This window comes from Sciurus carolinensis, chromosome 2, assembly GCF_902686445.1.
Source record: "Sciurus carolinensis chromosome 2, mSciCar1.2, whole genome shotgun sequence".
Taxonomy (NCBI): domain Eukaryota; kingdom Metazoa; phylum Chordata; class Mammalia; order Rodentia; family Sciuridae; genus Sciurus; species Sciurus carolinensis.
In genome coordinates this window covers 44,356,037-44,371,947 of record NC_062214.1, presented here as the reverse complement: position 1 = coordinate 44,371,947, position 15,911 = coordinate 44,356,037, and the positions used below count along the sequence as shown (strand labels likewise).

At 39.9% G+C, this 15,911-nt stretch overlaps 1 protein-coding gene across 1 annotated transcript in view; it reads right to left on the bottom strand.

Annotated features, from left to right (window-relative positions):
* The window catches only part of Slc24a3 (solute carrier family 24 member 3), a 521,781-nt gene that overhangs the window by 14,250 nt on the left and 491,620 nt on the right, over positions 1-15,911 (bottom strand). The window contains 1 exon segment of the mRNA XM_047540120.1: positions 15,630-15,742. Within this exon segment, the coding sequence (XP_047396076.1) occupies positions 15,630-15,742 (113 nt within the window).

The following is a 15,911-nucleotide window of genomic DNA, read 5'->3' as shown; positions in this document are numbered from 1 at the left end:
ACAAAATACGTGAGACTAGGTAATTTGTCAAGAATAGAAGTTTGTTTGGTTTATAGTTCTAGAAGCTAGAAAGTCCAAAACCATGGTGTTGGTATCTTCTTGGCATCTGGTGAGGGTCTCTTTGCTGCATTAACATAGCAGAGGGCACTGCATGGTGAGCTTGAGTCTCTCTTTTTTTATAAAGCTACTAATGCCTTCGTGGAGTCCCCACCTCATGACCTTATCTAATCCTAATTAGCACCTCAAAGTCTCACTTTCAAATACTATTAAAATGTGACTTTGAGGATTAAGTTTCTAACACATAAACTTTGAGGGGATACATTCAAGTCACTGTTCCATCCATACCCCTACTCCCAGTGTTAACTATTTGGTGGATGATAACAGCCTACCAGCATCCAGGATCCTCATCTGTGTCTCAGGGCTTTGTCTGGAACCATGGAAGTATCCAGCAATTAATCCTAGAAAATTCTCTCCACCAATGACTCTCAGAAGCAGGTATAGATTAGAAAAGATAAGCATGTAGCTCCCTGACGCCTCAGGTGGGATCATTCACAGATGGGAGTATATCCTCTGAGGGGATTCAGCTCCAGTTGCCCATGGTGGCAATGGATTTGCTAATATGTCTGCTGTTGGTTGCCACTTCCTCTCATCTCACTTTCCTTCTCTCATATTGGAGTTTTCTGTCCTTTCTCAATAAATTCCTCATCCTAAATCCTTGTCTCAGGATTGAACAGTTTCTGGGATTAACAAGACTGAATCAGCTTTCCAGGTCAGCTCTTCCATCACAGGATCTTTCATGATCCTTCTTACCCCAAACCCAACACCTGGAATCCAAGAGTTAGGACAAGGGGATTGGGTGGTGTTACCAGGAGCTCTCTTAGAACATCCTCAAGACGACTCATTCATCAAGATATCAACAAATTATCTCCATTTGCCTTTCTAGGTCCTGTTGGAACAGTCAGTAGATGGGCCCAGCAGTGGCCATTCTGTCATTATGCTAATTTCTGTGATGTAAATACTCCCCTCGTGGCCAATTTCAAACAATCAACATTGTATCACAGAAGCTTGGTTAGAAAGAGTTGCACACAATTGAGCATCTGGAGTCCAGTGCCTCACTGCCCCTGGGTTGGGGCAGAGATTTTCAGGAAAGGAAAGATTGGTTCTAGCAGATAGAGTTGGGTTCCAGGCATTGAGAATTTGTGATGATGAGAAGATGAGAAGGGAAGACAAGGAGACAACAAGAACTGATTGGTTCACCAATCCATTCCACAGGGGCTCTCAGCTAGGAACTGGGAGCACTAGTTGAGTGAGAGATAGTTCTTGCCCTCAGTTGGAGAATTAAGGGCAGACTCAACACATCAGAGATTGTAGCCCCATGCTATTATAGAAATATTACACTTGACTGGGGATAAGCTTTCTTCGAGGAGGTGATGGCTTCCTGGCAGAGCTGACCTTAGAAAAACCTTAGAAAAGGCCTGAACTTTCTGGTTGACTAAACTTCAGTTTCCTTTCTAGATGGTTTTTCTTCTATTCAACATCAGGATATTGTTTTGAGTTCTCTATCTGCATTTACTTCTTTTATGAGTTTTATCCTTTAATAATTATAATAGTGCTATTGACTCTCAAATTCATACTTGCGATGGAGACCTCTCAGAACTTCAGATATTTATTCCACTTCCTACTCAACATCTCCACCTGGATGACCTTCAAACATATCAAACATAATCCATCTTAAGTGAAACCCTTGATTCTTCTTAAATGTATTTCCTGCCCTCCATTGACTAATTTCCATGAATTGAGCACCACTTAGTTGCTCAATTAAAGAACCAGAAGTTACTTTTGGTTTTTCTCTTCTCTTACTTCCTCTATGTATTAATCAGGAAATATTATCAAATTTTCCTTTAGAAAATGTTCTCTCTCTCTTTTCTTTTGGGTTGGGGGCAGTGCTAGGGATTGAACCCAGGGCCTTGTGGTTATGAAGCAAGCACTCTACCAACTGAGCTATATCCCCAGCCCTAGAAAATGTTCTTTTTGTCTCCATTTCTATTTCTATGCCCTTAATCCATATTTCCAGCATGTCTTGTCTTCAGTTTCCTGATTTGTCTCCTCTCTTCCAATCTTACTTTCTTCTAATGCATTTACAAAGAGTTTCAAATATAGTCTTAAAATGTAAAGTGAGATAAAATTCTCAATGCACTTAAAATAAAATCCAAACTTTTCACAATAACCAACACAACCCTGAAGGACCAGGTCCCTGTCTCTCCTGATTCACCTCCTTATTAACAGATGTTTAGGGGCTGATACTAAGTCAATCACCCAACCTCACTTCTTCTCTTTCTGTACTCTCTTGCTTTGCTTCCACTGTTCTCTTGCTTTACGGAGTCAGAGTGACTTACTGGTTTCCTTCTCTCTCCTTTGCAGAAGGGTGATGTGTTCATATACTTTCTATAGCTTCATGGTGGGAAGAAGTATTCCCTGACTCTGACTTTGAGATTAGTTATGTGATATATGTTGGCCAATGAAAGACTGGAGAACTCAGTATTAGCATGTGCTCAAAATGTGTTTTTATATTTGAATGTGACCTCTTGTGTATCTCCCTTTTATCATGAGAAGAATGTGAACCAGGAAGTACTGGTCCAAAGAGAATGAGAGACACATGGGGCAGACCCAACTGAAGCTTGAAGCCAACCCAGATGAGCCAAACACTTGTCAATTCACAGATGCAAAAATGAGAAATATAAACTAATGAATGTATGCTAATGAGTATTGGGAACTTTTGTTATACAGCATGACAGTAGCAATAACTGACTGGTGCAACTACCCTCATCATATCTTGGTCATCTATAAGCTGTTGTTCTGTTTGGTAAAAGCCCTCTCAATTCTCTTTACTTGCTTGCCCTTATAATCTCAGATTCTCAGAACAAGAATCACTTTCTCATCAGTGTTTTGGTTTCCCTACCCCTGCCACACACTGCCACATCTGCACAACAAGTCTTGAGAGAGTATGCAAAATACTTTGTTTGGAATTGCTTATGTCCTTGCTTAGTTCCTTCCACAGATTGTTATTCCAGAGCACAGGCCTCTCACCTTTGCTTATCATAGCATTTTGGCACAAAACAGGCATGCAATTAATGCTTGATTCAAGAAAGAATGATCTAGACATTGGGTGTTGGGTGAAAACATTTCTGATTACCTCTTCTTTTTACCTCTGGGGATTCTGGAGTCAGGTGGACTCTTGTTCAGAATGAGAAAGACAGACATTGTTCTCTCGATTGCTTCTCAGGTTTATTTTACATAGTCCTAGCTCAGAAATATGGGTTTCATCCTGGCTTCCTGGAGTCTGCCTGGTGACTTCTTCATTCTGTTAAATCTCATGTACAGATATTCATCGCCATAATGGGACATTAAGTACTCATTTTCCAAACTTTGACTTTTTGAAATATTTCTTATTTGGGGCTTTTAGGTAACTAGTTGGCTTCTGAGCAGGCCACAGAGTGCTAAGAAATGTCATGTGCATTCATTCCTCACTGCCAAATGCTTGAACCTAATGTCAGGCACAAAACAGCTGCCTGGATGGTAATTATCCCATAATTATGACTTGGAAATCCCATCTGGACGAGATGGAAAAATTGTTTCAGAATTGTTAGCAGGTCCCTTTCGAGGTTGAGAGAGGCCGTAAACCCACACAAGTTGCTTGGTTCTGATGTCAGAGACACAGAAAGATGTCCTAGGGTTACTACCATGCTAAATGGAAGGAGGTCCCTGAGTGTTCTTTTGGAAATGAAGCCTCTCTCTCGAGAGCAGCTGAGGGTAGAAATGAGGGCAGACCAAACACAAAAAATAAACCCTGAGTTTGATTTTCCATGAACCTGAGCCGTTTTTCCAAATGACTTTTGCATCTTGGCATGAGGCTACACAGTAATGTCCCTAGTGTTGCTTGGTTTGGGGAATTGGACACTTAATGGCACCTAACAAGGCCAGTGAGAGAATAGAGACTCATGAAAGCGCCCAGAGTGGCTCCTTCAACCCTCAGATAGAAGCCCACAACGGAAATATGAGTGACTACAGGGTGACTGCAGCCCCACAATGTCAGTGGGACTTTAAGAATGGGAGCGTGGGTCTCCCCTTTTGCTTCCTTCTCTCATTTTAGAAGGTTGATGAGACCACATTAGTTTTAATAAGCAGAGCTTGTCCTGTCTTTTAGCAAAGATCCAAACTTAGGGATGGGTTGAGTCTCAGATTTCACCCCGTGACCACTCTTGTGCTCCTGGGCACAGGCAGCTGCTTGGCACCATGCACTTTTGGTAATGGTAGCCTGCCCTCTCCCTTTGATCTTCAGTGCTAAGGAGACTGAAAAAAAAATCTCTCCATCTCCTCCCTGCTTCTTTCTGGATGTGTGTTTTAACCTCTTTGAGCCTTGGTTTTCTGATCTGCAGAATGGGAGAGATGGCTGCATGGTGCTCAGCATGCAATCCGAGCCCTCTGTCCAGCTGGGTGGCTGGTGACTCCTGTCTACCTCATCCCCACACTCCCACCACCTGGCCTTCCCTCTATTCTTGGACACAGCTTGCCTTCATGTCTTTGCTCTTTTAGCCCCTCCTCCTAGAATGCTTCCCTTTTCTCCACACACCTAACTCTCTCCACAGCTAGCTTCTTTTCAGTCATTCATGACTCCTTGCCTAATGATTTCAGAGTGGAATGAATCCCCTACTCTCTATCCCATCGCCAGGACTCATTGTCTTTACAAAGTTTTAGCTCTTCCAAGTAAGCACACGTGTGTATTAGTTCACCCCCGTATTCTCTCTCCTGCCTACCCAATGTATTCTCCCACTGTAGTGGGGGGAGAGTCCACCTTGTTTGTTTTTGTAGGCCGAATTTCTGACACGTAGCAGGTGCATGATAAACACTGTTTGAAGAACTAATCCTTAGCTTATTTAGCTGTTGTGACCATTAGGTGAGACCATGTGTACAGTTTCCCCAGAACACCGGGTGAGTAGCAGGTCCTAAATGAATTTTTTTTTTTTTTTTTTTTTTTTTTTTTTTTTTTTTTTGCTGGTTGGCTCATTAGTCAGTGTTAACTGATATAACAGAATACCTGAGACCAGATAACAGAGAGACAATGTGGTTTAGGTCCCTTTTCACAGACTCTTCTATCACCTTATACTTTTCCTTCCTATCTTGTTTCTCAGTTTAGTTTTTTTAAATTTATTTTTATTGTAAACAAATGGGATACATGTTGTTTCTGTTTGTACATGGAGTAACAGCATACCATTTGCATATTCATACATTTACATAGAGTAATGAGGTTTGATTCATTTCGTTATTTTTTTCCTTCCCCCCACCCCTCCCACCTCTCTTTTCCCTCTATACAGTCTCTCCTTCCTCCATTCTTGACCCCCTCCAATCCCCCATTATGTGTCATCATCTGCTTATCAGGGAGATCATTCGTCCTTTGGTTTTTTGAGATTGGCTTATCTCACTTAGCATGATATTCTCCAATTTCATCCATTTGCCTGCAAATGCCATAATTTTATTATTCTTTATGGCTGAGTAATATTCCATTGTATATATATACCACAGTTTCTTTATCCATTCATCAATTGAAGGGCATCTAGGTTGGTTCCACAGTCTGGCTATTGAATTGAGCAGCTATGAACATTGATGTGGCTGTATCTCTGTAGTATGCTGATTTTAAGTTCTTTGGGTATAGGCCAAGGAGTGGGATAGCTGGGTCAAATGGTGGGTCCATTCCAAGTTTTCTAAGGAATCTCCACACTGCTTTCCAGAGTGGCTGCACTAATTTGCAGCCCCACCAGCAATGTATGAGTGTACCTTTTCCCCCACATCCTCTCCAATACCTATTGTTGCTTGTATTCTTGATAATCGCCATTCTAATTGGGGTGAGATGGAATCTTAGGGTAGTTTTGATTTGCATTTCTCTTATTACTAAAGATGGTGAACATTTTTTCATATGTTTGTTGATTGCTTGTAGATCTTCTTCTGTGAAGTGTCTGTTCATTTCCTTAGCCCATTTGTTGATTGGGTTATTTGTATTCTTGGTGTAGAGTTTTTTGAGTTCTTTATATATTCTAGAAATTAGTGCTCTATCTGAAGTATGAGTGGCAAAGATATTCTCCCACTCTGTAGGCTCTCTGTTTGCATTGCTGATAGTTTCCTTTGCTGAGAGAAAGCTATTCAGTTTGAATCTATCCCAGTTATTGATTCTTACTTTTATTTCTTGTGCTATGGGAGTCCTGTTAAGGAAATCTGATCCTAAGCCAACAAGGTGAAGATTTGGACCTACTTTTTCTTCTATAAGATGCAGACAACAGCCAGGCCCCGTAGGACCCCTGGCTGGACTGACTGAGCCCCATCTCCAGGATACCACAGCCCAACTGATCACTCCCTGCCTCTGGGGCCCTCACATCGACTGACTGCTCCCTGCCGCCAGAACCCCCAGACCAAATGATTGCACCCTATCACCGGGACCCCAGACCGACTGATTGCACCTGACCTCCAGGATCCCACAACCACACCAAACACACCGGACCTCCAGGACCCCTGCCAGACCAACTGCATCCCGCCTCCAGGACCTCCAGCTGACCACGTCCACCCCTGAGCTGTAGCTCCCATTTGCCAACACATTTCGAAGCCAGAGCGGCCATCTTGGATAATCCTGGAAGCCGTAGCTCCGATCTTTGGGTGGGGCAAATTCCATCCTGCGATGCCTGCTGGAGACTTGAAGCTCTTTGTCAGGTACCTCTCATGCATCAGGCTACTGAACACTGGGAGGTTTCATTAGTATATGACTGTTATACAGTAGATTTTCTTTTTTCTCCTTTTTAAAAAATTTAAGTTTTTATTTCTTTACTTTTCTTGCTCTCTTTTCCTTTTGTTTACCCGTTCCCTCAGAATCTCTTTCTCCCTTTTTTGCATGCTAACATCCGATTTCTTTTGATTACACTCTCACCCTTTCCATTTTCTAGAACTTCTGTATATTCTTTTCTTATCCCATTAACAGCCACATTTTAGATCCCTCTTCATCCTCTTTGTCCTCCATTAGAAATGGCAGACCTTATTGCAAACCTGTTTGTTTTACCGAAGATAATATTTGAACTCATTTTGTTTTTTATGACAGTTTTGTTATTGTCCCCATAGGGGTTATTTGGTCTAGGATTGCATAGTGTCTGATTTGGGCACTGCTAATATTGATCTCCCCTTAAAGAAAGGGTTTTGGAAACCTATAGGGCCACTATAGGCCTATAGGGGGAAATCTGCAATACCCCAGATCTGCACTGCTAGAGGGGAAGATACATAAACAACATGAAAAAACAAGGGAAGAAAATGATCCAAACAAATCTAGATTCTATATGACAGTATGTTAGAAGAAATGTCAGAAAAGGACTTCAGATTATACAAGATTAAGATGATTTGCGAAGCAAAGGATGAGATAAGAGAGCAAATGCAGGCAATGAATGATAATACCAATAAGTTGAAAACGCACCTGCAGGAAGCAAAAGATCATTTCAACAAAGAGATAGAGATTGTCAAAAAAAAAACCAAATGGAAATCCTTGAAATGAAGGAGACAATAAACCAAATAAAAAACTCAATGGAAAGCATCACCAAAAGACTAAACCACTTGGAAGACAGAACCTCAGACAATGAAGACAAAATATTTAATCTTGAAAATAAAGTCACCCAAACAGAGAAGATGGTAAGAAATCATGAACAGAATCTCCAAGAACTATGGGACATCATGAGAAGACCAAATTTAAGAATTATTGGGATTGAGGAAGGCACAGAGATACAAACCAAAGGAATGAACAACCTATTCAATGAAATAATATCAGAAAATTTCCCAAACTTGAAGAATGAAATGGAAAAATCAAATACAAGAGGCTTACAGAACACCAAATGCACAGAATCACAACAGATCCACAGCAAGGCACATTATAATGAAAATGCCTAACATTCAAAATAAAGATAGGATTTTGGAGGCTGCGAGAGAAAAGCATCAGATTACATATAGAGGGAGACCAATATGGATAGCAGTCGACTTCTCAACCCAGACTCTAAAAGCTACAAGGGCCTGGACCAACATATTTCAAGCTCTGAAAGAACATGGTTGCCAACCAAGAATCCTATACCCAGCAAAACTAACCTTCAGATTTGAAGATGAAATAAAATCCTTCCATGATAAACAAAGTTAAAAGAATATACAAATAGAAAGCCTGCGCTACAGAATGTTCTCAACAAAATATTCCATGAGGAGGAAATAAAAAACAACAATGTAGGTCAGCAAAGGGAGGAACTACCTTAGAGAAAAACCACTCAAAGGAGAAACCAAGCCAACTTAAAAACCAAAAATAAGCCAAATGACTGGGAATACAAATCATATCTCAATAATAACCCTGAACGTTAATGGCCTAAACTCATCAATCAAAAGTCATAGACTGGCAGAATGGATTAAAAAGAAAGACCCAACAATATGCTGCCTGCAAGAGACTCATCTCATAGAAAAAGACATTCACAGACTAAAGGTGAAAGGATGGGAAAAAAACCTACCATGCACATGAACTCAGTAAAAAAGCAGGGGTTTCCTTTCTTATATCAGATAAGGAGGACTTCAAGCCAAAGTTAGTCAGAAGGGATAAAGAAGGACGTTTCATACTGCTTAAGGGAACCATAAATCAGGAAGACATAACGATAGTAAATATTTATGCCCCAAACAATGGTGCATCCCTGTACATCAAACAAATACTTCTCAATTTCAGGAATCACATAGACCACAACACAATAATTCTGGGTGACTTTAACACATTGCTGTCACCACTAGATAGATCTTCCAAACAAAATCCAACCAAAGAAACCATAGAACTCAATAACACAATCAATAACCTAGACTTAACAGACATATATAGAATATTCCATCCATCAACGAGTGGATTCACTTTCTTCTCAGCAGCACATGGAACCTTCTTGAAAATAGACCATATGTTATGCCACAAAGCAGCCCTTAGGAAATGCAAAAAAATAGAGATACTGCCTTGTGTTCTATCCGATCATAATGAATCTTATTACTATTTTCTCTGGCTCCAGCTCTCTTCTCAGGTAAGCTGATTCCTTCCTTATGCTCTGTTCACATGTCTTTTATTCCTGGACATGGTCTGCCTTAGGTGAAGACACAGTAAAGGGAAAGTTATGATGAATAGATGAATGGATGAACCCATTGATGAATTCATCCAACAAATACTCGTTGCCTATGTTCTAGGTGCCAAGCACTGTGCGGGGCACACAGGGAACAGTAAGTTCATGAGACAGGCCCAGTTCCTGTTCTTAGTTCAGCTCCCGTTCTCTAGAGAAGACTCAGACAAAAGGAAAAAAGCGAGAGCTTTGGTGGGAGCTGCTGAAAGAGACAGGAGTGACACCTGATGCATGTTTGGAAGATCACAGTTGACATCTAAGCTGTCGCCTGTAGGAAGACTGTGAGAACAAAAGAACAGGAGCCCCTGGGAACAGTCCCTGTTACCTACTCTGTGAGGCAGTCTGACCCAGAGGTCCATTTCCTGGAAACTCTGGCTTCTAGGCAAACCAAAAGACACAGCCCAGCTGGACCGAACAAGGTGCTACTTCAACTGTGTTATTTTTACTAGTCAGAGGTGAATTCTATTAAGCAAACATTTCAACCCTGCCTTTCTCCAGATGCCTGTTTTGGATGAAAATATTTTATTTTTAAATATATCCTAAACTTGGTGTACATCCTAGAGGGTAGGAGATGCAGTATAACTTTTTCTCCATGATTCCAGAATACCACCATGAATGAGTTATTTAATAAGGCTGAAACATGGCGGAGTTTGTAGGAGCTACTGAGGTATGAAGGGACTGCTTGCTGCCACAGCTGAGGAAATGAAATGTATTCTCTGTTTAAAAAAGTAAAATGTCCTGCTATGTGCAAGATGGCAATCAGTGGAGCAGAAATGGCAGACATGAAGTGCACAAGGCCCTAAACTCAGATTCTAGTAGCAGGGATATGATAAATAACTGTGCAATGAGGTGGGAAAGCAGATGTATCAACAGGGAGGTGGAGAAGAGATTATGTGCAGCATGGAACTGCATTTGGGCAGTACTTAGAAGGATTGGGGTAGTTGGGCATGTGGGCAAGATTTGAGGTGTTCGGTTCATGGTGATTTGGACCTCACTGAATACTTCTCAAGCAGAGAGCAAACTATTTGAGGAAAGTAAGTAAAAAGCAATGTATTAAAGCATAGGATATGAAGCTGGTTTTATAATTTTGTCACTTCCCTCATTTTACTCACTGAGCTGGTCTGTCCCTATTTCTTGAGCATTTATGTTCTAGCACTGACTCAGGATGAAAACTTTCAAATTGTAAGGTCACTACTACTTATGAAATGCAAGGTAGTAGAATTAATAACTTTAATAAATATTGTTCCTCAGTTATGAATATTACTGAAAATAAGGTAATCAGAATTTTCCCTTCGAACCTTTAAAGTGCAAGATGAAATCTCCATTTAAAAAATGGCACTGGATGCTGGGTGTGGTGACTCATGCCTGTAATCCCAGCAACTCGGGAGGCTGAGAGAGGAGGATCACAAGTTTCAAATTAGTCTTAGCAACTTGGTGAGACCCTCAGCAATTTCGAAAGAACCTGTCTCAAAATAAAAAAAAAATAGAAAGGACTAGGGATGTGACTCAGTGGTAAAACATCCCTGGGTTCAGTCCCTGGCACCCCCCAAAACAAAAACAAAAACAAAAACAAAAACGATGATACTGGAACACCTGGGAATTCACATACAGAAGAATGAAGTTGTCTCACCATATACAAACTGAAATCTTGACTTTCCTGGGTTCATGAGCTATTTGTTGATTATATTACTGAATTTCTGCTTTCAAAAGAGGTCTCTTTGGATGTTTGTGTTTCTGGAATAAAATGAAGACCTCTTGCACTGGTTATTGAAACAGAGGCATTTACATGAAAAGGCCATGTGACACACCTTTCTCTGGAGTCTTAAAAATGTCCCCCAAGAGTCTAGCATGTGTGCTGTGGCTGTTGATCATAGAATGACCTGATTTTTCTGCATTTTTCTTTCTACTCCAAGGATAGAGGAGATATTCAATTATAAGACTAGACATGGTTCTTGTACAATTCCAGCAGAATGACCAAAGTGACCCAATTATGTCATCTTCAGAAGGAAAACATAAATTTGGGCCAAGTATCTAATAAGGACTGGATTTTTGTCTTCATGATATTACTCTGTCACTAGATGTTGGGACCTGGAGAGGATATGTTTTCTCAGCTGTTGGAATTACTGACATGAGAATAACGTTTAATTTTATATCCTCTAAAGAAGATTGGGAGAATGTCAGGAAAAGAGGGAAGAAGGATTCTTCACTGAGGGAATTATTTATGGTAGATGGTTTGCCTAACTGAGTTGGAACTCCAGGCCTGATATCCATGTTCAGTCAAAAAGATTTCAAAGTTGGTAAGAGAAGCTTATTGAATTCTGGGATGAGTTCTAGTTTTGCTTTTCAAAGTTTCTAATTTTACCTTCCAAGACTATACCTTGTAATCCCAATGATGTAAAAATAAGCCCAATGGATGCTGTGGGCTGAATATGGGTGGTGTTCTCTACAAGCCCATGTGTTAGAAGCTTGGTTCCCAGGTGGCACTGTTGGGAGGTCCCTAGGTGACCAAGAGTGCCCTTGAAGGGAATTTTGAGAACCCAATCCATTCTTCCCCTTTTTCTGCTTCCTGGCTCATGAGCTATGTGACTTGCTCTGTCACATGTCCCCACCGTGATGTGCTATGCTCACCAATGACCCAAAGCAATTGGATCACTCAATCTTGGATGAAACCTGCAGAACTTTTAAAGTTAGTTGCCTCAGGTATTTCATTTACAGTAATGCAAAACTGACTAATACCATGGATCTTAAGGACCTTGAAAGAATTCTCATTCCCTGCCCCTACCTGTCCATCTCTCACTGGAAGGAGTAAATATGGCAAAAATTTACTATTCAGGGATTGGTTTTTCTGAATTATTTACAGCATAGTTTCTTTTTTTTTTCTTTTGGCTGCTTGTTTTTTAGCCACTATCCGCTAGTTCTCAACAGAGGAGACCTGAAGCAGTTGAAATTCAGATAGATATGATTTTTACTTCTTTATAACTTTGATAAGAGGTAAATGGGAAAGTGAAACAAATAGAAGAATAAACCAACAAACCAGGTGGATTGTAGATGAAATTATCAGATTCATATACCTAGTACTTAGGTGGGTTAAGGGGCATCTTTGTTGGTTTCCTTGCCAAGCAAGATCAAGTAATGACAGAGATTTATTAAATATTTTCTAAAGAAGTTAGGTCACCTTAACTGTGGGCCTTCTGTCCAGAGCAGGGTAAGCAGGTTTGAGGTCAAAACTGAACTGCTTCATAAGAAGGAAAGACTGAAAGATGGAACCAGTAAACTCCTTGTCCTGGACCTGAAGTGTCCCTGTAACTCATGAAAAGTTAACTGTTTGGTGAAATCTAATGCAAACACAATGAAATATATAACCATGATTTCTGATGTATTTGACATGTTTCTTGGCTCAAGAATGTGCCTGCCTTGTACTCTGTGCCATGAGGAAGACAGATATAAAAAAACCTGTGTTCAGCCTCATGAAGCTTCTTGTGCTCAGCACATGCAGGAACTGTGTAGCTGCCCCAAAACCTCAGAAATGATATTTGACAAATTAAATGGTAAGGAATAGAATCACTTTGAAAAAATGATATTCTACATAACAATTCCAAATCTGGAAAATTATATAAAGAAATATCCCAAAATGTAAATATAGATTTATGTGTAAAAATTGTACAGATCTCTGAAATCTATAGACCAATGTACAAAGATGTCTGAGACATAGTTATTTATGACAGTAAAAATCTTGAAGCAACATAAATGTATAAGAGTTAAGGCATGATTAAATAAATTTTGGAATATTCATATGTTGAAGTATTAGGCCACATTTGAAAAAGAAGTTTCTAATCATATTTAAAGGAAAACATGTTTGATTTCATAAGTATAAAAAGCAGTGTACACTATGTATAGTATAATCTCAGATATAGAAAACAATTTAGAATGAGAAAATATGCTGAAATAAAAATAGTTATCTCTGGACTAGTCTATGTATAATTTTTATTAATATAGAGCTACAGGGTACAATAGGCAGCCTTAACTACATGTGACTACATAAAGTAATTAAAACTAAGTAAAATTTTAAAAATTCACTTCTTCACTTGCAACAACTACATATCATGTGCTTATAAGTCACATTTGGCTGGTGGCTCCTGCATTAGCCAGTACATCTACAGAGCATTTCCATCATTACAGAGAGATACTGGGCAGGTGCTGCTCCAGAGTTTTCTCTAAAACACATGAGTTATTTTTATACTCAGTAAAAAGAAGAAAAAAGTAAAGTTCACATTAGTTAGTTGTAGATATTTCTTTAGCATTGGCAAAACAGAACCAAAATGACTTGTATTAAGAAAGCAATATGCCAACCTTAATGATAGAGTTTAAACAACCAGTCAGTAACATTGTTTGCAGCTTGAGAACAAGAAAGATGAAAGAGTGGGGGGTTCCATGTGTGACCCTGGAAAAGGAGCTCAAAGAGCCAGGATTGTTCAATGTGCCCTGCATGGTTGGGATAGAGAGGCAGCTCAATCTGAGTACGCTGGTTGAGTACTCATGGCAGAGACATAAGCCCTCCAATATGGGTAGATGCAACTCCAAATAAAAGGAATCCAGCAGATTCCTCTTGTTTGGATTTTACTCTCAACCACATGAGTCAAACTAGAGAGATTGCTAATGTTCACTGCCATCTGCCTATTCTCCCTTTCCTGGGCACACAGCTAAACTAATGATCTGGATTCCTGCTTGCATGTAAGTGGGTACATGTGACTTATCTGGTCAATGAAATGAAGATAGGACAGGACATAAACCACTTCTAACCCTCATCAAAAATGCAGTGTACAATTCTCCATGCCCTTGCTTTCTCTATGCTTTCTTCTGTGTGGCTGAAGACGGACTTCAAGATGGTAGAACCACAGGAATAAGCCTTAATCTCTTAGTTTCTCCTTGGAAGAACCCATGGGAGCTGACAGAAGGGAAACACCAGCAGTATAATTTGAATAAGAAATAAAACTTTGTTGAGTAATTTTAGTGCAATTTTGGAGTTGTCTGTAAACGGTAGCTAGAAATACAATTCTAACAAATGAAATAATAATTCGACTTTCTATGCAGAGGGGTTAACACAGCAGAATTAGTTACTCAATCCTTACATGCCTTCAGGGGTGCCTTAGTCAATCCCTGAGAATGTGTCTGACTGTTACTGAATGATGATGTTGTTTTGTACATGGAAGCAATGGGGCAAACTGTACCAAGTTGCCAGAGTTGTTTAGCAAGTTTTATGATATATACCTGGTGTCTGTGCTGGGGCTCTGAGATTCAGTTATCACAGCTATTCTTATAGCAGAAATGTATCCACCTGATCAGTCTCAGATTCCTTTGGACTTTCCTGGGTGGAGACATCTGACACATGATCCCTGTAGTTCACAGATAAGGAGAATTGTGTGACCCAGGAGAGGGGGAATTGGAAGCTTGCACTTAACTTCTCTGAGCTTCTGATGCATTTCATTTCCCTGCTGCTTTCACTCCAAATCGTTTGCTGTAATACAGGATAGCCACGCATATAACCTGTTATTGATTCCTGTGAGTATTCCTGGTGAAACTTTGAGTTTGAGGATGGTCATGGGTCCCCCAAAATACATTCCACATACAATTTTTCTCCACCAATAGAGAACAAATCACCCCAAATATTTATGTGTCTTATTACCATCTTCTGACATTTTAGCCTATGCATCAAACTCCTCTGAAATTGGTTGATGTGAGTCAATTTGTAAGAGCCTGACTGACAACAGTCTCAGTCTTTGTCTGCAGAATTTAGGATTGTTATTTGGAATCTTGTGACCACCTAATGGATGACACCCTTTCAGTGACCAACCTGAATGACATCTCTTCAGTGCTTCCTTTTCATGCATCACATAACATCAGATAAGATGAAGTAAAAACAAATATACAGAGTAGGGATTGGTGAATTATGATCCAGGGATCAAATCTGGCCCACCAACTGGTTTTACATTTTTAAATAATTGAAAGCAAATCAAAATAAAATAAAATAATAATAATAATAATAATAATAAATAAAATTTTGAATTCTAGTTTTTGTAAATAAGATTGTGTTGAAATACACTTTCACTTTCTATGGCTGCTTTCCTGCTACATGGGTAGAATTAGTAGCTATGACAGAGACCATCTGGTCCACAAAGCCTAAAATATTTACTATTTGGCCTTTGACAGAAAAAAGTTTGCTAACCTCTGCTCTAGAGTCCTGAATGTCACCATAAGCCTAAATTTGGGGGGACTTTGAAAAGGAGAATTTTTTTTCCTCTCAACATTACTATTTCTACATTTTATTTTTCCTGAGAAAAAGTCCCAGTGGCCAAGACCATTAAAAAAGATAGTCCATGTAGTTATAAATTTAAGAAAAACTTATGGAGGAAACAAACCACTTACATAGGATCCATAATCCACAGCCAGAGTTTGCAGAGCCCAGGGAAGACCCAGGCCAATCAGGATGTCAAACACGTTGCTCCCAATGGAGTTGGACACGGCCATGTCCCCCATCCCTGCAAAGACAAGAGGTTGCTTAAGTGAGGAAAGAGATCTCAGGTGTTATGGTTTGGATCTGGAATGTGCCCTTAAAGTTCAGGTGTTGAAAGCATGGTCCCCAGGGCAGCAAAGTTAAGAGGTGGTGCTTTTTAGGCAACAATTGTATCATGAGGGATCTGACCTAAT